This window comes from Meleagris gallopavo, chromosome 15 (assembly GCF_000146605.3).
Source record: "Meleagris gallopavo isolate NT-WF06-2002-E0010 breed Aviagen turkey brand Nicholas breeding stock chromosome 15, Turkey_5.1, whole genome shotgun sequence".
NCBI classification, from domain to species: domain Eukaryota; kingdom Metazoa; phylum Chordata; class Aves; order Galliformes; family Phasianidae; genus Meleagris; species Meleagris gallopavo.
The window spans coordinates 6,686,343-6,708,926 of NC_015025.2; the positions used below are offsets into that span (position 1 = coordinate 6,686,343).

A 22,584-nucleotide genomic window follows, 5' to 3' on the forward strand; every position below is an offset into this window, starting at 1 on the left:
TTAATTGGAAGACTTTGTGTTCTGTGTTCAACATTATACTCCAAAGGAGAATAAATAAAAATAATAATAATAATCTAAATCAGAAAATGATTATTTGTGAGTGGGAACGTAAGTTTCATACAGCTCTGGAATTTCTCATGTTTGTTCAGAATTTCTGCACTGTCATAGCATGTCCATGGACAGAGGATGAAAGTACAAAAAACATGTTGAAAACAGCAATAGTTTTTATAGTGTATATAATTTTATTGGCTTTTAAGAGAAAAGATTATATTTTCATGTGTGAGATCTCACCAGTTCAATAATTTTTCTTTTAATTTGGGATAAATGTTTTAATGAATTAAGACAAATGCATAATGATTAATTTTGATGGTCTGATATCATAAATAATTCATTCTTATTTTAACATTACAATGTTTTTGAAGGCTCTTTTAAACCCCAAGAAGTCTTTTTCTTTCAGTATTATTTCATTTCATAAGTAATCATTCATATTATAAATAATAATTATTTCATTTTTCAGATGTATTTTTTAACAATCAGTTTCCCTTTAAACAATCAAAGCTAATAACTAAGAAAACCCAGTAGGTAATTTTGTAAGAGTAGATCTATATTATTTAGACCTTTCCTCTAACATACATGGAAATTTAAGGTTCATATGTGCCAGCACATCACAGAGCCCCTAGTTGAGGTGTGTTTTTAAGCACTGTTTTTGTGGGGTTTTTTGTTTTGTTTTGTTTTGTTTTGTGATATTCTCTTCATACTTATTCATATCTATCAGGCATATAATAGAATATCAAAGTCTATTGGCAAATTACTTATCACAGACTAGGATCGGAAGGCACTAGCTAGTACTAATCCAATCCAGTAAGCAGGATAAAATAATATGGATGTCTGTTGAAGGAGTTCACCAGCTCACAAAGTTAATAGAGAATATACTGGGAAAAACTTCATACTACTTATATTTTTGAAATTGAGCCTTTGGGTTAATTTACCAGGCCATTATGGTTCATAATATGTGACAGTTTTACTTTAGTATGCGGGTAACACTGATCTGCTAATAAAGTTTGCAGTCCTTTAAGTAATAATCAAATAGGAGTGGAGAAAGGAGTAGAAATTTGTCCTACTGCACATAGACTGCTTTGGGGAAGAGGAGAGGAGCTGATAGTTGCTCTTTTTTGACCATCAGCAATAAAAAAAGGATTTATATTTAATGGATCTGAATATTTTCTTTCTGAAAGGGGACCAGATATTGTATAACAATTTTTGTGCACGAGAGCTAGAAACATGTCTTAACTGTAGAAATTTGTTCAGATGCAAGTTCCCATGAAAACTCAAGTATTTAGGAATAGGACCAAAAGAACATTCCATTTCTAATTAGGATGCAACATCAAAGGACTAATTTTATGAAGTTTGAGTATTCTTTTGTGATATTACTAGATTCTTCATGTATCAGTAGACGGAATATTACGAAATCGTGTCTGTGGCTTCAGGGACAATGTGAGAAAAGGGTAAGAAACATTAAAACAGGAGGAAATCTTTTATACAGCTCTGTTACTACCTTCACCATAGACTTTGTAAAAGCAACAGATGAATAGTTATTGGAACATACAATGCAACATCTCTGTGTATACATTATACAACAGCAAATCTATACAGGCTGCCCAGAGAGGCTGTGGATGCACCATCCCTGGTGGTGTTCAAGGGCAGGATGGGGTGCTGGGCAGCCTGGTCTAGTACCTGATTTATTGGTTGGCAGCCCTGCCTGAGGTACGGAGAAGTTGCAGCTGGGAGATCCTTGAGGTCCTTCCAACACAAGTTTGTTCTATGATTCTATGGTTAAGCATAGATCTTGATTTACCTGTTGCATTGTGAAACTCAAGTAATGGAGAAATTCAATGGAAATAAAATCAAGGAAAACTCAGACTTAAATACCAGCATATGTGCTATCAGAGACTCATTAAATCATATTGGACATGTTCAGTTTTCTTTGCTGTGACTTCAGGTTAAAATAGCTCTGTATATAGTCATTCCATTCTTGAAACTTCTCAAGCTACTTTCAGAAGTTGATTCCTTTACTCTAACTCTCATTGTCTTTTGCTTTAGTCAAGGCTAATTGTTCTCTCTCAAGCAGTTACCTGTTGCTTGAAGGAAAATTTATCTTACACTGGTTTTTTCTTACTCCAGACATCTTTCTGTTGTTGAAACTATTTTTCTCATAGTTTCCTCTTTTACAAGCCCATCCTTATTTCTTCAGAAGTCTATTATAGTCTCTTTATAGTCTTTTCGTATCTTTTCTGTTCTGAAAGGCATAGTACTGAAAGTGTACTTAAAAGAATGAGCACTATGTATAATATAGTGCAGAATATGTGTAGTGTAATCCATGAGTATTTTATTTTGTTTTATTCTGAGATATTTTATTCACAATTTTTTTTTTCTGTAGACTTTTCTATTTTTGGTAGAAATGTCAATAGTAATTGGCATTCTTTTGATCTTTTCTAGGCACATTTCATGCCAAGTCTACTTCAAGCTCAGTGCACTAATCTGGTACATTCTCTGTGGTACTTCCAGATGTTGAACGGATATGTTTTTAAAAATGTAGGGACAAATTATAATCAGTCTTCATAAATATCACTCAGCTGGATGTATTCTTTATGGTGATTGTACACATACCTGTGTCTTATTTTATGACAGTGTGTCAAAGGTGATAGTGAGGGTTCCATCTGCTAAACTGCTATACAAGTTAGCGTGATACAACCCTTCTTGTTTTTTCCTTTTTGAAGTTTGATTTCATCTTCAAGGATATGATTAGTTTAGCCAAGATCTAAATGTACAGCCTGCACAACAGCCATTTTAAGATATCTAATTTCTGCTATTATAGATAAAGGAAAAAGCTTCTTGGTAAACTCTCTCAGATCTGATTTATTCCCTGTAAGTTTCTTTAAGAATCCAAGTCAAGGTTTTTTTCTTTTCTTTTTCTTTTTTTTTTTTTTGTGTATTTTTTCTCTTTTGTTTCCAGTAATTTTAGCTTATCGGTTTCCATCTTGAAACTGTGGCTTGGATAGCCTTAGCGATCACACTTATGTGTTGGATGCATCTTCTCTTCTGTGTGTTGCTTAGACTTAACAGTTTAATCAACTCTCAGTTTCTCAAGTATATTTTTCTGCTTTACTAAATTCCCATCTAACCTGCTACTGTTACATCTTTTGGATTTATTGTCTTTTGTTGTTCATCCAACCTATTTAATCCAGACTCCTACATATATTAATCAACTTCTGTGGAGATGTAAGTAAGGTGAAAATGCTTTTCAATATCATTGAAATCTGTGTACCCATTATTCTGGAAAGATCAGAAAACCTCCATTATGGTTATCTAGTAATTTAATGGAAACCAGAACTGTCATTGTAAAAAACACGATAAACCTACTTGGCTGAATGCAAAGCTGATTTATGTTGTCTTCCACTGTAAAGAAGTACACTTACAGTCTTGCCAGCTGTACAGTTGACAAAGGTTTATTATAATGGAATAGCAGCTGTATACCATCCTCTTCCAAAGCAGCAGATGCTGGAAGAGTGTCAGGCATCAGAGAGATCATACTGGCTGTAAGTACTGATGCCAGTTGCTTCATCATATCTTTTGTTTTTAAAGAAAGGCTTCCATCTCTGTGTAGAACACCTTATGAATCTTTTTTTTGGACATTGATATCCAAAATATCCAAGATACCAGAATGTTAACTAGAAACAGGATATAGGACTTGAATCATTTTACTCCAGATACATAACCTAACAGAGGCATAATCAAGTATTTGTTGTATCTTGCCTTCCATTTCAAGTCCTATTTTCCTCATTTGTACCTGTGTTATAAATGCTGTGTTTAGATTGTTTCTAAATTATATTCATATTTTTCTTTATAGTTTAGCTATGTTTAGAGAAGTTAAGTGGTTAATGTAAATTAACATTTCTTATATAAATTTTTTATATTTATTCAAAGTAATTCAATTTGCCACTTCACAGAAGAGTTCTGCATAATGTAAGTACATCATTGAATGCAGCTTAGCAATATTTACATTGTAGTAATAATTCAAACTTTGAAGTTTTCAACCTAGCTTGAAGCAAAGAGTTGCTACAAGTGTGTACAGGCTATATACCTGACATACATGGTGGCAAAATTCACATAAATAAAATTCTACCTCTAACACTACAATTGTGCTGTTGTTGTGATCATTAATACATGAAATTTCCCTCTGGAAAAGAAGGAAAATATGACAGTGAATTATGCAACGCTTCAGATAAGCTGTTCATATAGAAGGGCTGCTCTAAAAGTAATGCCTCCTATGTTATTATGTTGGCTCGTGATGTCAGAGACAGATGCTAATGGGGTGGCAGTAAAGCTTGAACGTTTCCACAAACAATCAGTTACTTTTTGTTGCTGTGCTACAGATAGCAGCAGTGGGGCAGTCTGACAAAATGGTGTCTGCCGTGGAAGTATGTATGAAGCAAAGATATGTCACTGAGTTCCTCTGTGTGGAAAAAATGGCACCTGTTGACATTCACTGACACTTGCTGAATGTTTATGGAGACCATACAGTGGATGTAAGCACAGTGAGTTGGTAGGTGGTGCATTTTAGCAGTGGCAACAGCAGTGTGAAAGCCAAGTTCTGGACAGCCACAAAATGACACCACAAAATGAAGTGTATCTCAACCAGCTCATTGACACGAATTGACAGATTACAAGCAGGGAACTGTGTACAGAGTTGAATACCAGCTTCAACATGTTGGAAACAGGTGCAAATTTGCCTGGACTTATTGAATGAATATGAGACCAAAGATGACAGTTTCGTGGGTCACATTGATAGCGGTAACAGAACATGATATCACCACTGTGAGCTGGAGTCAACATGGCAGTCCATGGAGTGGTGATCTGTGAATTCCTCATCAAAGAAAAAGTTCAAAACACAGGCCTCAGCAGATAAAGTGATGTGTGCTGTCTTTTGCAGTAGGAAAGGTTTGATTCATCTGTATTTCTGAGAACTCAAACCGTCAACTCTGACCACTGCATCACCATGCTGAAGACGCAAACTTTTAAGAGTCAGGCCAGAGAAGAAGACAGCCTTTCTCTTGCAACACATTAATGCCTAGCCTCATACCAGTTTGAAGACACTGGAGCACATTCACTCACTGTATAGTCTGGATTTGGTGCCTTGTGACTTCCATCTGTTTGGGCTGGTGAATGATGGGCTGTGTAGGCAACATGCTCCTAGCAACAATGCTATCATAGGAGCTGTGAAGCAGTTGGTCACCTCCATTGATGCAGAGTTTTGCGAGCATGGCATGCAGGCTCTTGTTCATCTCTGGTGAAAATGTGCAGCTAGTGCTGGTGACTGTGTTGAAAAAAATAATGTGTTGTAGCTAGGAATTTGCTCTATCAAATGGTGTTGTTACACTTTGTTTCCCTTGTAGTTTCTGTGAAAATAAATGAGGCGTTACTTTTAGAGCAAACTACATAGTGTTATTTTGTCAATTGTCTTAAATGTCAGCTGACATTAACTTCTGCATATTTAGGTAAATTTGTATATTTTTATTGTGGACACAATAACACAATATACCGCTTGTATTTTTAAAACAAAGATGCTTTACGCAGTAGTCTTTGTTACGTAAGATATTCCAGGTCAGCATGCCTGAAAGTAGCATTGTGTTGCTGTTACCCAGTGTCAAGTCACAACTAACAGAAATCATCGGACTAATGACCTTTTTCTGTCAGTAAACTGGGTACTGAGTAGAAAACATGGAATTTAAATATGATTTTAAAATTATTTTAAACAGAATATTAACAGGTTTGAATCACAACATTAATAGATTTGAATGAGAATAAAAGTATTCTCTAGAAGAATGAATGTGGGGTTTAGGGATTTGTGTATTTAAACAAACAGGTATCTTTGCTATTCATTGCTCTCCTGACTCAGATTTTATATCCAAATTAGCATAATTGCTAAAGGAACTAGCAAAAGCAGAGCAAGTGAAAGCTTAGCCTGCCTCTCAACTGCACTTAACATGGCAACTTTCTTCCCCTCCAATTTTCATCAGCTACTAATTGAGATTTTCCCCGCATCTCTTTGATCAGCAAAATCTGACCAAGTTTAGTCAGAATAACTTAATTATTATCAGGTTTTTCATTTTCAGAGGACTCCACTGCATTATCATAGCTTAAGAACAACAAAATCATGCATCAGCCAGTGTAAATCCACAGATATCTACAGATAGGTCTTTGCAGGCCAACTTTTGGTAGCTTTTGGTACATTACAAACTCTTCTCAGTTTTTGGACTGAGGCATAAAGATGCACTAATATGGCTGTAAGCCTGTGATAATAGATCTTCAGAGCAACGCTCATTAGATTAGACTTGGCTGATGCTGGCCAATGCTTTTATTTCCCCTCTGATTTAATGCAGGAATGCCTCCAGCTATCTCCGTTTACAATGATATTTGTTCTTTTCTAGCTGAAGGTATCAAGTAAATACACATCTGGTTAGTTATAACTATTACAAGATACCTAAGATATCTGAAAGGATCAGAAGGATCAGGCTTTATCACACAGAGCTATACCTTATACCAAAATCAGTAGGGTGCTTCTGGTGTATGTGAGTAAGAAGATAATACAATAGAAGCTTCTTTTTTTTTTTTTTTAAGTTAAGAAAGAGGTATTTTAAAACATCGATGTGTGTGCACACTCAGTTATCGAACTGAACAGGATGTTAAAATGCCATGGCAACATGAAGCCCTGAAAATTTCAGTTCAAAATCTCACATCCTCGCTTCTGTGTATCACTGGAGCTAGTGCTACCACTGTCCAGATTTCAGTGAAAGTATTCTTCTTTCTCATCCAAGGAGTTCTTCTTTCACTTAAAGTACATATGAAGCTGCATGAGGGCTGACTCTTGAGTCAGGCACAGAAGATATTCCTTACCCTGTTTACTGAGAGGCATGCAACAAAATTGGGAATGGACTATAGAAGCTCAGACTTTGTCCTCATTTTACATTCTAGCATTATCAAGGAATAACTGCAAATGAAACAACTAGCAACATGCAGGGTGCTCAGCCAGTCTCTTCTTGTATGATTGAAACTGGGGGGCATGACAGCAGTGAAATTCGAGGCAGTCCCAGTTTTAGCCTGCAGTACTTTGCAGAAGCAGTCAGAAGGTGATACATTTCCGTGATCTGCAGTGATATTCAACATGACATCTGAATAAAGGTCAAGTCGACTGCATGAGGGTTGTTTTCTGCAGCCAATCTCCTTTGAATGCCATGGTTAATTAACATAAGAATGGCACTTGCTTTAAACAAATGGAATGTACAAGTTTTCTCCTTTGCTTTTATAGTACATCTGTAACTCTATCATCCAACAGCAATCCTGAATTAAATGCACTTTTGATTGGGGAAAAAAAAGAATCAGTTTATCCATTAATATAATGATATATAATATATAATAATTCAGATCGCAGGCAAATAAGGACTCCATAAAAAGGGCAAATGGTAAGATAAGATGACGTACAGTGAAGTAGAAGAAAGGTATATAGGTGCAGACTGGAACGGATGTCTGGCTGCTTAATCTGGGGAAAATGATTTTCTCAAAGCAGATCAGTTCTGAGCAGTTTGACGAAGTTTAGTTGAATGGCCATGAGTCAGTGACTTCCATTGAGAAAAAGAAAAAAGAAAAAAATTAACTGTTTATTGTGGGTGTACTAAATGTTACGTGCTAGGAGATGTTACCTAGTTGTGCTCATGAATTTTGACATCACTGAATTATGTTATGTTAGGGTGGCAAGTGGTAAAAATCTTACTGTAGTGAAGATGGTGGGTGTTTGTCAGCTCCTGCTACCTTTGCTTTATTGACTGAAATGATCATCTGTTTGATTTCTTTCTACAGATAACAAGATTTCATTATGACTATTTTAGGGGAAATGAATTTCAAGCAATGTAGAAGTCGTATCAGAAATATTTATAAGCAGAATGATAGTACGCTGAACTGAAAGACATTTCAAATTCCTCTTCTGTAATTTCTGCCCATCTATATAGACTATTTGTAGCTGTTAATTATGAAGCTTTACCTCTTCTTGTGATTGTTTAGGCTGTAAGATCACTTAGACTGAAACAATTTTTTCAACAATAGTAAAAATAAAAATAATAATAATAAAAAAATGTTGCGTTAGAACATTTAGAGCACCTCCTAAAGATTTTTCACCCAGTATTTCAAAAATATTTTTTCCTCAAAACAGCTATCTTTACTATAGAGTAGGGTTTTGTTGTTTTTTGTAAAAGAGTTTCATTTTTAAGATGTAGTCAGAAAGAATCAAGAAATTGATCTGAATGATGATTTTGATGGTTTTCAAAAATGAAATCTGAACCTGAAGTTTCTCAAAGGGTTGATGACAACTACTTTTAAATATCATCTATGTGAACTTTACTCATATGTGCAACATCCAGACCTTATGTAATGCATTCCTTCCACTAAAGATTGCATTGGCATGAATTACCTTGGCCAAAACTGGGATAGAGGAAGAAACTTTTCTACAGAATCATATTGCAGTCTTGGTTTATCTGTCTTGACTTTGAAAAATAAATAGATATAAAAATAGTAACCGTAAGACCAAAGAAGCTTTTGCAATGTTTCACAAGATCTTAGCGTGAGCTTCGAGTTCAGGACAGGATAGCAGCAGGCTGTTTTCCCATCTCTCACTGTCTTCCTCCTGCTTTTGCCTATTTGTCTTGCTGGATTTTGGTTCAGAATGTGTCAATCTGTGCAGTAGTTTGCACAAGTTCTGTTTCACAATTTTGATTCGAATGCCAAGCCACAGATAATTCTTTCGTTTTATTTGAGCACCTATTCTGGAGTATCTCAAGTATAGAATCTTAAATGGATGGATGCCAAAAGGAAGCATATGTTTTCAACCATTTCTCCAGAGTTCTACAGTACTTACAACTAATTTACTGATGTGTTACTAATGATAATGGTCAAGAAATTACATATGTTAGGGAGTAACACTAGATGCTTAGAAACTGAATTATAAGTCATTAGGGAATTATTTAAAGCTCTGTGTCCAGATTTTACATGTTCACTGAGTTTTTTTCCCCTAAATTCTAATTGGCCTTATGTCTTGCTTAAAGTTTTAGGCTTAAAGTTAGAGTTTGAGAACCAAAAGAAATTCACAGTTGAATTTGCAGAATTTATCTGTATTTTTTTATCTGAAACCGAAGTAACCTGAAATTATGAGTCAACCTAATTTTACTGTCCTCTAACTGCATACTTTACAACTTGACTCGTATCCTAGGTGCATAACATAAATTGAGTGAATGCATGCTAGTGTGATTTCATAAGCAGCTACTACAGTCCTGGCAATAGTTTTACATCTTGTATAGACAATGGAAATGCAGTGTTTGTTACATTCTTAAGGGCATTGTTTCATATATGGTTTTTTTGAATTATAAGGCATTTCTGCTGTATTAGTTCAGACAGCATTATTTCAGTGAATTTTCTGTACAGTGCATTTTGTACTTGCACCAAATATTGTCAGAGCTATTGAGACTAGTCAGGAATGGGATGCTAGAGGTTTTCAAAAAAAAGCTCTGATTCCAAGAGATGGGAAACTATTCTGTGTATAATACTAAGATTTTTATCTCTGCCAAGTTAAATTATGTATCTAGACCTGTAATATTTTCTTGTCTGTTAGGCTTTCAGTGCTGAAGAGGTATTTATTTGTGTTTTCATTTCTTAAGAATATTGGTTCACTGGATCTATAAATACTGCACCTTAATCTTCAGTGTTAACTTTCATAATGGATTAGCTACTTTTGCTCTCCTTCACTATTCAACTTATAATTTTCTACTGATTAATGGCAGCTTTACCTAGCAAAAGGATGTTTCTATAGAATTTACAATAGTTTTGATTCTGAAAGTTTTTCAATTTGGAAATTTGCTGTCTGATGATCAGAATATGGGAAAGCAAATGAGTAAATGCTATATATTTTTTATTTATCAATACACATTTTTCTCCTTCTGGTAAGCTGTTTAGCATGTCAACACAACTTTATCATCCAGGTGCTGATTTACTATATGTTAATGGTCTCAGAAATGTGATCGATAGGTGGATTCCTAATGTACATATGTCTGTCTGCATGTATAATTGCGAGTTGCAATCTCCTTGTATTTTATAGTTGCTGATATATTAGCATAAGAGGAATTCCTCAAGATAGCCATCATTTTGGAGTTTTTAGATAGCAAGAATAATATATAATGGTAACATTTCTACATTTTCCTCTGTATTCCCTTTGAGCCATAAAAATGTTCATGACCACTTCCAAGGTTCTGGAATCAACTTTTCCACTGGTTGACCTGAACCTATAAGTGAATATCATTTATATCATATATTTTTTCATCTACCTTTAAGATTACTCTTTTTTTACTTTTATTTTTTTTAAACAAAAACACATCCTCTTGCATGGTTGCTGAGCTTTGGTCATTTCTTCTCCACTTCTGTGTTCACCTTTTTTTCTTTTTATCTCCATAGCCCTTGCTTCTGCTTTTTCTTCATCTTTGCATCTTCCCTTTCTTCCTTGCCCTTGGGAATTTGTCCTTTAAGTTTGAACTCTCCTGTTCACCATAAAGAGCCCAGTTCTATGGTTGAACAATCTTTCAGCACCAGGAGATCTTTCTAACCTCTTCCACCTCCTTTTGAAATCACTTTTTACACTTACTTTTCCCCCAGAATAATTTTAACAATTATTTTCATATCATCATATCTTCCTCGGTCACAGTGACCAGTTGGAAAAAATGCATTTACATCGTAAAGTTATGTTACCTTAAGTAGCAGGGCAAGGCAGTAATAGCACCTCTGAAGCCAGAATGTACTTATAACAATTGTTGGCTTAGAGGTCCCTGTATCTTTTAATTAATTGTCCTATTAATACCCTAGAGTGCTTTAATTTTAAATGAAAGATAATAGCTGCCTTATCTCTAAGGAAACTGGTCTTGATTTTATTAACTTACAGGACAGAAGAATAATTGGCACATATCATTGTCCAGAAATGTATTCAACAAAGGTATCTTTCATTGTTTTCTAATGTTTTTATCAGAGACTTAAGATTCAGGTCCTTACCACTTAATGGTCATTACAGATCCCATGGCACTTTTTTTTATAGAGTGTTCATCTCAACACCAAGCATGTGGCCAAATATCAATTTTTGTAACTGTTCTGTTTACCTAACATTCCCCACCACCACTCACCCACCCCATAGTTTCAATTGGCGATGGCATTCTCCATTTTCTCAACTAAAATATAGTGTATGATTCTGCACTGTCAGACCCAATCTTTTACCTCAGAGGTGACTGCGCTTCACTGAGAAGTGAAGTGATTCTTCTTTCTAATGCTTGTAAAGCGCTTTGGGATCCTTTAGAATGGGCGGTGCTGTGTAAATAAATGTAACCCATTACCATTCTATCTCAAGCTTCTGTTAGTCACAAAAGCATGTTTTATTTAGAGTTGGGCGAACCTGCTTGGTGCAAGCAACACTCCCAGCTCTCTAATCTGACAAGGAACCTATTGTCAGAAGTTGAAAATTTAGGTTAATTTTTCTTGTTATTGGTATTGTTTCTTTTATTTTCACACTCAGTTGTACTTCTGGATTGGAATTGGGAGTTCTTCTGATTGGGAATTCAAAATACCATGAACAATGCAGTTCTTGTTGCTCTCAATCTACTGTTTCAGGTTCAGAAAGGTCAGATTAGGGCTAGAGAAGCACCTGAAGTTTGTTGTGTTTACACGGCTGTTCTAACACTTGATGGTTCGCCCATCCCTAATTTTTGCTGTATTTTGAATTATTTCTCATGAAAAAAATCTTGAAATATTGAGGAATGCTTTGTTCCAACTCTTATATTAATGTGATATGTGCAGAAGGCACTTTGCCCTAGAAGATAGTCTTAGAATATTGCTGAATGTTCTTTCTGCCCGGCATCACTAGTATTACGAACTGCTGCCAAAATTACTAGATAGCTGCAGCAATTTTCTCTGTTAGGAACATATATTCAGTACTTTTCTTACTTCACTGATTTTAATGTAAAATCCAATGTCAAATGAATCAAACCAAAAAGTCAACTGAAGGAATGATAAAACCAGTACACTAAAATATGTCTGTATCAAACTCTGTCAGACTAAACTTTTCTTGTGTTACACAGAAAGAGTATGAGTGTGTAAAGAGCACTCAAATTTCTGATATTATGGATCAAAAGAATAAAATATTTAGAATAGATTCAGCCCAAGGACATTTAAGATGTGAGCAAAGATGTTGATGCCAAAATTTTTCCAAACACAGTATCTTACAGTGCACAACACTGAGGTGTATATAACCCAATCTCTAGGCTTTCCGTCAAAACCACTGCACTAGATGTTATGTCAAATTTCCCCTTGTGTTATTGGGACTAAAATTTCTCTTCTCTTCTTAAGAAAATGTGAAACCATATGGACAATGTAGTTTCTAAATGACTTTGCACTACTCTTGTAAGATAATTTAACTACTTTCTTTTGAACATTTTTAAGTTCAGGATACTGGAAGTCTTATTTTTTGAGATCTTATGACAAAAATGACAGCCAATTTTGATTTATCCCAGAAATCTCTTCAGAATTTTCTAAATAACTGCACTCAGTACAAAAATAAATAAATAGCAATCACAAGCTCTCTTGCAAAGTTTTAGACATCTATTTGATGACTTTTCCATTTGCTTCCTTTTATTTGTACTACAGTAACACAGCACATTTTTTAACTTAATCCTGTTTAATGCAGAAGAAAATTGATTTGATGTCCTTCCTGGCTAGAACGCAATATTTCCTCACCATGTTTTAAATTGTGCTGCAAAGTCCTTAAAGGAGTTTGTCTTGAGTTTCAACCCACCTTTTCAATTTTTATAGAGTTTCTCAAAAAAAATTTATTTCCCTAGCAAGCTTGAGATTTCAAAGATTTTATATGGTTTTAATTGGAAGCAAATAAAAATAGGTGATGTTGCTGTCTCACAGTGAATCACTACATTTAATCTAAAACTAAAATTGAAAGAAATTTAGAGGTGTGCAAACTCGCAGATTGAGAAAAAAGTGTGTGGGGGGAAATCTGGCATCTCAATGATGGCAGTCAGTATGCATCACTTGAGCAGATGTAATCACTCAAATGGCAGTGTTTCAGTAGGTCCGTTGTACTTTTATGAGTTCCTGTATTCCCAATCCATAATGATGTGCAATAGATCCTCTTAAGAAGTTAATATTTTCAACTCATCGTGCCATGTGAAATATTACAGAAGAGATTAATGCCATGTTATTGGATAGAAATCCACAAAAGTCACCATTTGTGCACTTCTAGTAATAATTGTATATATTGAATACACAATAAATGGTTAATGTAGATCAATTATTCTTAAAGGAGCTCTGGGATAGTTCCATTTCTTATTAAATGCTGAATGTATCTGCATTGACATAACTCAAGTCTTTGTACTTATTTAGATGGTAATTGCCCATTATTGCTTTTAAAAACATTCTGTTATGCTCTATGATTCTATTCTCACACAATTCAAAATACGTACATAGAAGAGAAGCTGAGGTGGAAATTAGAATTTCCGAGATAACTAAATGGATTAATTTGAAGTTCATACTTTGGATCTAATTCCAGACTGCCTCGGAAGGAATAGAATTTATTTAATCTTTGAAGTCCTTTTAAGTTTCTAAGTTTTATTTACAAATCTGCATTATTTTCTTCTCTCTGAACTGCCTTAAAATATATATATAGTAATCAAAGCTACCCATTGAAACAGCTGTTCAAAGTACATTTGATGTGATTACAGTCTGAACATTATATGTCTATATTTTTCCTTGCTCAAAATTGTAGGCTTCCACTATTCCAGTGTTTTGGTCTCCAGAGCATGCATGCTGCACTTCTGTAGCACATAACCACTGGGGAATAGGGATTCCATATAGGTATGATTATACTATGTCAGCATCTTTCCCAAGCAACCAACAGTCCTGTTTGGAATATGGGGACTGGCTACTCTCCCATGAATTGCTCAGGAGTTCTTTATACTAAGGCAGAGAGACTTTGTGAATATATAAAGCTTTTGTCAGAAGCTTTCAATTGAGAGAAACAGAACAAACCATAGTGAAAAGCAGACCCTTTTCCATTTGATTTCCTTCCAAAATCCCCGAAAAGCACAATAATAGCTCCAGATACCATAACCAATAGCAGAATTCCACATTCAGGAGCTGATAATATACACCATTTCCAAGTATGGTTTCTACTCACTGAACATGGTATCTAGGGAGACACCATCTATTCTATTGTATATTTTTCAGCCTTATTGCTCCTTGAGTTTATAGATAAACAACAATGATTAGTCACAGCTTTGCTTAAAGCCTTTCAGACAGGCTGGCATCCAAAGAATGAGTAGTTTTGGATCTAGCCCTTGTCAGCATGGCTTCAGTTTGCAACTGACTGGGCTTCCTTTCATACTTTGTTAAATCTGCCTTTTTGTTTCTTACAGATGGACCCGCATGAAAACATTTTGTTGAGCACTCTTGAAATTAAAAATGAGATGGCTGCCTCTGAGGCTGTGATGGGACTTGGGGACCCTAGGAGCACGATGCTGGCCTATGACACTTCAAGCATCCAGTACCGGAAAGCTGGCTTACCCAGACACAGCTTTGGTCGCAATGCCCTGGAGAGGCATGTGGCACAAAAGAAAAGCAGGCTACGGAGACGTGCATCTCAACTGAAAATTACTATCCCTGACTTGACTGATGTAAATGCCATAGATAGATGGTCGCGCATATTCTTCCCTGTTGTTTTTTCCTTCTTCAATATTGTCTATTGGCTTTACTATGTGAACTAAGAAACAAAGCCACACAGGAAGCAAGAACTGGATTTCTCTTCAAATCAGTTGTACAGCCAAAAGTGGGACTTAGAAAAATTCTATTCAGGACAAAAAGTTATTTTAAAACACCTTAGTTGCTGGCCCACTCTATGGTATGTTTTTGTAACATTTTGGTTGTTTCTGCTAAATCATAAATATGTAAATTTGCAGTATGGACATATCCCCTTTATGAAAATATAAGTGTATTTCAAATGTGAAGGCAAATTAGATTCTGACAATCATCTCTGTCTCACTGTCTCTCACAGCTTCTTTTTTTTTTTTTAATGCTCATGTGAGTGTAGTGACACAAATTAGAGAGGTATTTGAGAAAAAAGTTTTTGTTTCAACCGCAGTATAAACCATTCATTCCCTGAAACTGCGTATCCAAGACATGCATGTACACATATTAGAGTGTACTAAGGCATTATCATGCTTATGAAACACACACTTGACCTTTTAAAGGTGTAAACTTGAAAACAAATAGTGCCTATCATCTTTCCAAGATGATGATGGTCAGAGGTTTCCCAACCGCATTCAGGTATTTCCTGTTATTTATTGAAAGAGCTAAACCTTTGACTGATAATATTTGGGTTGGGTGTTTGCACAGATACTGAAGCAAAAGCACTAGTTTTGTTGGGTTTTTAAGAGAGAGCATACGCTCACAGTCCCTATGACTGTAGCTGTGATCAGTAGAGGAATGTAGCAATGGTATAAGACAAGTTAAACAATCATGTCCTGAATGGGTAGATGTGCTGTTTTTTTGTGTGGGGAAGGGGAATTGTTTGTCCAATGTGCCAAAAGTTGGTTGGCCAATTAGTAGTTCTCTTGGTGGTTGAAGGAAACCTATGGTGCTCTGCCGTTCTACTGAAAGGTAGAGAACAATTAAAAACAAAGCACCAGGGAAAGTGAAGGCTACATATTTGTAAAAGTATATATACATATATATAAAAATGCATACTGTGCAAATGAATGTTGTCAGTTGTAGTACATACCTTAGTCTGAAATTCATGTGGATTCGTGTGATTTTTTTACAATTTGTTATCTTTCTAGTGTTATGCTTACCACTGTCATTATGCTTAACACCAAACGTCCAGATTGATTGAAGGTATCGTACCTCTTTTTAAAGCAAAGAACTGAGCATTCGTATTTCAGTACAACAATGCTGATGTGTTTTTTCTCAGTCTGGATTAGGCAATGCCATTTCTATTTTTGTTTTGTTTTGCTTAGTGGACTATTTTAAAGGGAATAAATTGGTAGCTTACACTATCGTAGAGTGGTTTGGGCTGGAAAAGATCTTGAAGACCATCTAGTTCTAACCACCTGCTTTGGGCAGGGTTGCGACCCATGAAATCAGATTGCCCAGGGACTCATCTAACCCAGCCTTGAACACCTCCAGGGATAGAGCATTCACAGCTTCTCTGGGCAGCTCATTCCAGTGCCTCGCCACACTCTTGGAAGTCTCTCCTAGGGTGTTTTCCATTGGAAAAAGTACAAAAATTCAATTTTGCTTTTGGGAAATTGTTCAATTTTTTATTTTATTTTATTATTTTATTTTATTTCTTTCCATAGAGCTTTAATTTTTTAGGCAAAGTAGATTTTCCCATTTAGACCACTGTGGAAAAGTTTTCTGTAATGAAAAACTAAAACTTTTCAGGAACTGTATAAAAAGTATAAATTTCTGATGGCTTCTATAAAAGTAAATTCCCAATCTTGTTTAAAAGAAAATATTTAATGAAGCAAAAGCCACATGCTACTGTATCTATGCTACCTCTCATGTGTAAAAATTTCTGAAATGAGCTCAAATTACAGTACCTTCCAGATATCATAGGAAATGTTTTCATATGTAGATAGTTTCTCCCCATATAACTTTGGCAGTGCTTTAAAATAGCATATAAGAATATTTTTGATAAAATATATTATTTGAAAATTTTGTTCTTGCTTTAAAAGAGTAATTTTCCAACAAGTTACTGTGCTTTCCTACCCCCTTTAACAGATAGGAGGAAAACAGTTGTGGGGAACATAGGAGACTTTTTGACTTTGTTTTGAGCATAACACGTGTATTCATTTTCCAAATGAGAGATTACTGTTTTGAGGCTGCATTTCATGCACCATGCAATAAGCTTTGCAGATGAATATGGAATTTTAAGTATGAATCATGCTGCAATTTTTCCCAATTCGTAGAAAACTTCAAAAGTGCCACATCTAAATGCAGAATTTCTCTTCACAGTCTGTTCATTAATAATGATACCCGTTATCATAAATAAAAGCCGTCTTATAGTATTCTACTGTAAAAGTTTTTCTTTCATTCACAAATTGCTATCCATTCTTTGTGTAGGGTTGGGTTTGTTTTGCTTTTATATTTGTTTGTTTCACAGAATCATAGTGTGAACACAGGGAGCTCACAGCTTGTTTGTGGTTGATACACCTCAAATATGAAACTTTACAAAGAATATGTTGTTTGTCAGCATTTACTGCATGAAGTAATTATGAAAACCGCAGAGGCTGAAACTTTGAACTGCACATTAGTTTATCTGAAGTTATAGTATAAGCCATAATACTCTCTGATGTCACTGTTCAGAGTGTGAAAGAAAATGTTTGGTTTTTGCTCAGGTGTCACTAGATGTATTACCTGGGAGGAAGGAGATCTTTTGCTTTTACAATGTCCTTCTGGCTATTAATGTGGTAGATATAATAAGTGAAAGGGAAGGTTTCTTCCAGAAATTGAGTGGTTATCATTTTGTACTTAAGGCTAAACACTGTGATACAAAAAGATGCGGGTAAGAAAGACTGGCGAGGCATGGTCAAGGGAAGAGTAGAACTCAAGAGCCCATGGTGAGCACTTACTCTTTCTGAGATACTTGAGTGAAAGTGAAAAATTATGCCAATATACGTGAGGCATTGGTACCAATGTGTGTGCTACCCTTCAGGTAAACTAGAATAAATTTGCTTTTATTTTAGAACTGACAGAAAATATTCTAGATCCTACTAATTCTGTTGATTATTGATAGTTTCAATAAGCAAAATATAAAATTTAATTTTAGATGAATCTTGTAATGCAATTATAGACACCATTTTATTGTTCTAGACATGATAGCCAGCAATTAAGGTGTTTTTCATCTTATTGAAATGCATTGGCAAATTATGATTATAACATGGCACAGTTTTAATGAAATCTTTGAGATCAATCTGTAAATATCTACTGTATATGACTGCTAATAAGTATGATACACATTTTCAGAACTGAAAATCCGTGCAACATATTTCCATGTTTGCATAAGGAATGTTATGTTTCTATCCTATTGCAATTTAATGACTGGGAAGAAAGACTCAAGCAATGCCATTGTGAACATTTCTTTTCTTGCTCCTGAGGAGGAAAGCAGATAACAGTTTGTCACAGAGTTCTTCAGAGTTTTTACATTCTAATACAAAGGATATAAAATCTGTAAGATACAAAAGCACAATGCAAAGAGAAAATGAGTGGTGGTCTTGCACCTGAGGAGCAAATCCTTATTTCAGACAAAAGATGCATTAAAATTAAGGTTTGATTATTTTTCATTATAATTATTAGTCTGTGTGACAACTCTATAATTAACACAGAACATAAGTGAACAAATGTTAAACATTATCCAACTATATGTGCATATGGACGTGTCTGTATGGACATATGTGTGTATATATACACACGGTGAGTATATATATACACAAACATTCATATGTTGGTGTGTTAAAGGAATAAGCTAATAATACTTTTGTTTCTACCATCAACCAGTGTACGATTATATTTTTGAGAAAAAAAAGATTATTGTATTTTAAAAAAAAACAACTTACTATACAGGGTAACTGGGCATTTCTATTATCAGCAGATCAATGCATATAATTCGTATGGAACATTGCACCATTTGACATGATGGTAGTACTGTACCTCCTGCATCTGAAATTAGACTAGTCCTCACATTGCTTGCCTATTTCTTCTCTCTCTTTTTATAACAGCATTGTCCACTAGTAAGTTTTCAAAAACAGCAGTTCTAAGGGAACCAAGGCAAAAAGGCAAAATTATTAACTATTTCTAGAAAATAATCTAGAGTGGGATGGCCAGGGTACAATACTATATCATTAGTGGTCATAACATTTTGCTATGTGTACATAGAACATACAATGTGAGCAATCATAACTTAAGCTGAGCGTGTGTAAATATTATCAGATTTCTTAAACATTTTTAACTTCTAATTTGTACTTTATGGTAAGGCAAAAAGCTAATTCTATGGTTTAGGTTAATGTGTTCTAAAATTATGTAAATAATTAAATAAGCTGTAAATGAGCAGTCAATAGATACAGTAATTGTTTAGTGACTTTTTTTTACTAAGTACAATAATTGCAGTGCTCTAGCAGAGTAATTTAAACACCCTTTTGCATAAACAGATTTGGATACCAGATACAAAAAAAAATACAGAAAGTACTGAGGTGCAAAATAACCATTTCAGCTGTATTACTGCTAGCACAACCGGTTCTTTTGTATGGTTAAACCGTTCAAGCAGTGGAAGATTGTAGTTTGGCACTCAGTACTCAGCATAAACAAATAAGGCCTGATTTTCACATACAGTAAGGTACCTTTATGTTGCTCCTGTGAGTGGCGATGTGAAGGAATCCAGGGTAGGTGAGAATTCAGCTGCTGGTGATCTCATTACAGAAAGTCTGCATACTGCATCTCTTTCTGCAATCTGTATCCCTTATGGTATCTAATAGTAGATTTACAGTTTTTCTTTAGAAAAAAAATATATATTTGACTGTCATTAGATAGCATAGTCCCCCAAAGCCAAAGAATCTTCACTCCAGAAATTGTTTAAAGGAAATCTAGTAAGTCACTGCTTAACACCAAAGGTAAAGCTTAATAAAATGCACTAGGAATTTTGTCTAAATTTTTAAGAAGCAAGTGGAATGTTGATCAAAAGTACTGCCCTATTCTACTTTGTAGAAATAGTAATAATTTAAATATCCATTAATATTAAATTGAAATAGATCACCTCTACAAGAATATGCAACACGGACATTTCGTAAGTATAAAATTATTTTCTTTGTAAGTACTTTGACAAAAAAAGAAAAATTAAAAGAATGAAAAGTCTCACCTATACTTTCATACTAAGGGTTGTATTTTTTTAATGTTTTTCCAGACATAAGGTCATCTATTCCAATTTGATAATGTTTTGTATGTTTTCACTGTTAACAGTCATTTGACAAATATTCACCAGGCTGTATTGTTCATGGTCTGTCCTGTTACTTTCAGTTGAAGACAAAAAGAACATCTGAAACATGATTAATTCTAACAAGCTGACTATGATTTGACTTCTATCACGTTTTTATTTGCATGGGTGTTTAAATGGTTCTGTTAGTACTGTCTTTGCACAGTTCTGATTTATCTTTTTTACTTAGCACTATTTACTTCATAATGTAGTAATCATCAGCCTTACTAATGACCTTGTAGCCTTTCTTATATGCACATAATGCACATTTTCCAATGGCTAGAAAATGCAAAATACTAGTGGATATCATCGCATCAGATCTTCATGTCTTTCTCAAAAGGACTGCTAACCTCTGGGATACACGAGGTAGTAAAATGATGATTGTAAATGAGTAGCACATAAGAGATATTTTCTTGAATTTAAAATTATTGCAGCCAGTTTCAGCATGTAAATATATAATAATGTTGGCTAGTGTGTAATTCTTGAACTAAAAAAAATATAAATAAAGAAAACCTAAAAGATGTATATGTAGTTGTGTTATGTTGAGCAGATTCTCTTCTCAAAGCAGGAGATCACTTAAGGGTCACAGCTCCCATCCGAAGTGAGTGCCTATGAAATTCTGGGTCAGAAAGGGACTCGAGGAATCTGAGTATTGAGGCATCAGAAATACGTGTTTAATATGTGAAGGGGATCCCATAACACAGTGTAGATTTGCCTATGCAGTGATTGGGAAGCTGGTCATCTCAGGAACATCAGCAGTGTACAATGAGATGCTGACCACTAGTCAGCAAGAAAATATTGAGGAGAGGAACACTGAAAATCTTTCCTCGGAAGTTTGGTAATTCCTCTAAGTCAAGTCTTCCGAATCTATTGCTGATTACTTCCTGGTGTCCTGGTTACAGAAATATGGCAGTGTCTGTTTTTGGTGGGATTTATAGAGAAAAAGGTCTAACGAGTCTTATGTGTGTCTATGTGGTATTAATATAAGGAAAACTCAAGCTCTCTTCCTTCCTCTTTTTACTTAATACCTAACAGGAAAGGGTCTGGATGACCAAACTATTGATTCTTTCGAGACAATGAAAATAGCACGTTTTCCTGTTGGAGTTGTTCTATTGCATAAAAAAAAAAATAGTCCCAAGATTAACAAACCAAGAACAGAGTGCTGTCAGGCATGCCCATGAGTGGCAGTCATAAAGCTGTTCTACATCTTCTGCTTGTTTTTTACAAAATTTTATTGGCATTAGTGGGGACCAGAACCTGGGTCTCTTCTTGTGCTTGGAAGATACAATGTCCACCGATGCTACTGTTTTGTTGCTTCTTCTGGCAGGTCTTGATCATTAAATAGAATTCAAAATTAATGTGCCTACTTGCTCTGCTGAGGGAATAGTTCGTGCCTTTTAGTTCTTCTCATTATATGTCAGCTTGGCCAGAAGCTCTAATAAAAGGGATTCCATATTTGTGTTTCCAAACCCTAAATTTTGCTACATGGGGGAGATGGCGGGGTATTATTGGTAGCCTTATATATATATACCCGCAGGTCCAGCTACAACTTGATTCACCTTCATCTGGCCCAACCAAGGGAGGCAGATGGAGAACCAGAAAAGAGAAGAAAAGGCTGCCTGCCAAAGGCTTAAAGTGCTAAATCCTCATCTTTGTCTGGAAACACAGACAGTAGTAGGTAATCCCATGTGAAGTTATCCACCTGTCTACCCTGTGTTCCCAGTCTCACAACAGCACTGCTTTAATGGCTGATGTGTTCTGTCACACTTTTTTGTGGACAAAGAACACCTTTTCTGTAGAGAAGAACCAGAGAAGAAGATGGAAAGACTTGGGAGTCCTACACCTGGTACCGAGGTGAGGAGCTGCTTGTGGCAGGATGCTGGTTCTGTATTAGGAAACACACAAGAGAAGTAAAATCTTCCAAATTTATGGCAAACTCTAGCATTATTTCACTCCTGAAAATAGATTTGCCTCTTCTTGAATGCTAGATCTGAGCTCTGAGGAAAGACTAAAATGTTAGCATGTTTGCTTTGCTACAAGTGCATGATGTACAGTTGCCTATTATTTTCAGAGATTATTATATGCTTGAAAGAAATGTGTTTTGATTTTAACACTTTCATGATTTTTTCTCTAAAAATACTTATATTCATTCACAAGTATTTCCAAACTCAAGTAGAGCAACCCTTTTCCCTGTTGTATCTATGAATACATTTAATACTGTCTCATCCTAGTAAGTGTAACCAATTCACTGCCACAAAAAATAAGTCTTAACTGCAGAGTATTTAAATAATCTATTCCATTTTTCTTCCTTTTTCTGAGCTTTATGCTTATTTCATGCCCTGTGTATCATAACCTCTTTTAATGAAATATTAGTACTGACTTATTGGTAAATTGTACTCTTGAATATTTACCAATAATCC

The 22,584-nt window shown here is 35.1% G+C and overlaps 1 protein-coding gene across 4 annotated transcripts in view; it reads left to right on the forward strand.

Moving 5' to 3' along the window:
- The window catches only part of GABRB2 (gamma-aminobutyric acid type A receptor beta2 subunit), a 136,610-nt gene extending 116,588 nt beyond the window's left edge, over positions 1–20,022 (forward strand). For 3 of the 4 annotated variants that reach the window (XM_010718904.3, XM_010718903.3, XM_003210320.4), the window contains exons 11-12: positions 11,033–11,083; positions 14,559–20,022. In XM_010718904.3, the coding sequence (XP_010717206.1) occupies positions 11,033–11,083; positions 14,559–14,906 (399 nt within the window). In that variant the 3' untranslated portion in view covers positions 14,907–20,022. The remainder of the gene's footprint in view (positions 1–11,032; positions 11,084–14,558) is intronic. The other variant, XM_019620376.2, reaches the window with a different exon arrangement.
- The last annotated feature ends 2,562 nt before the right edge of the window (positions 20,023–22,584 follow it).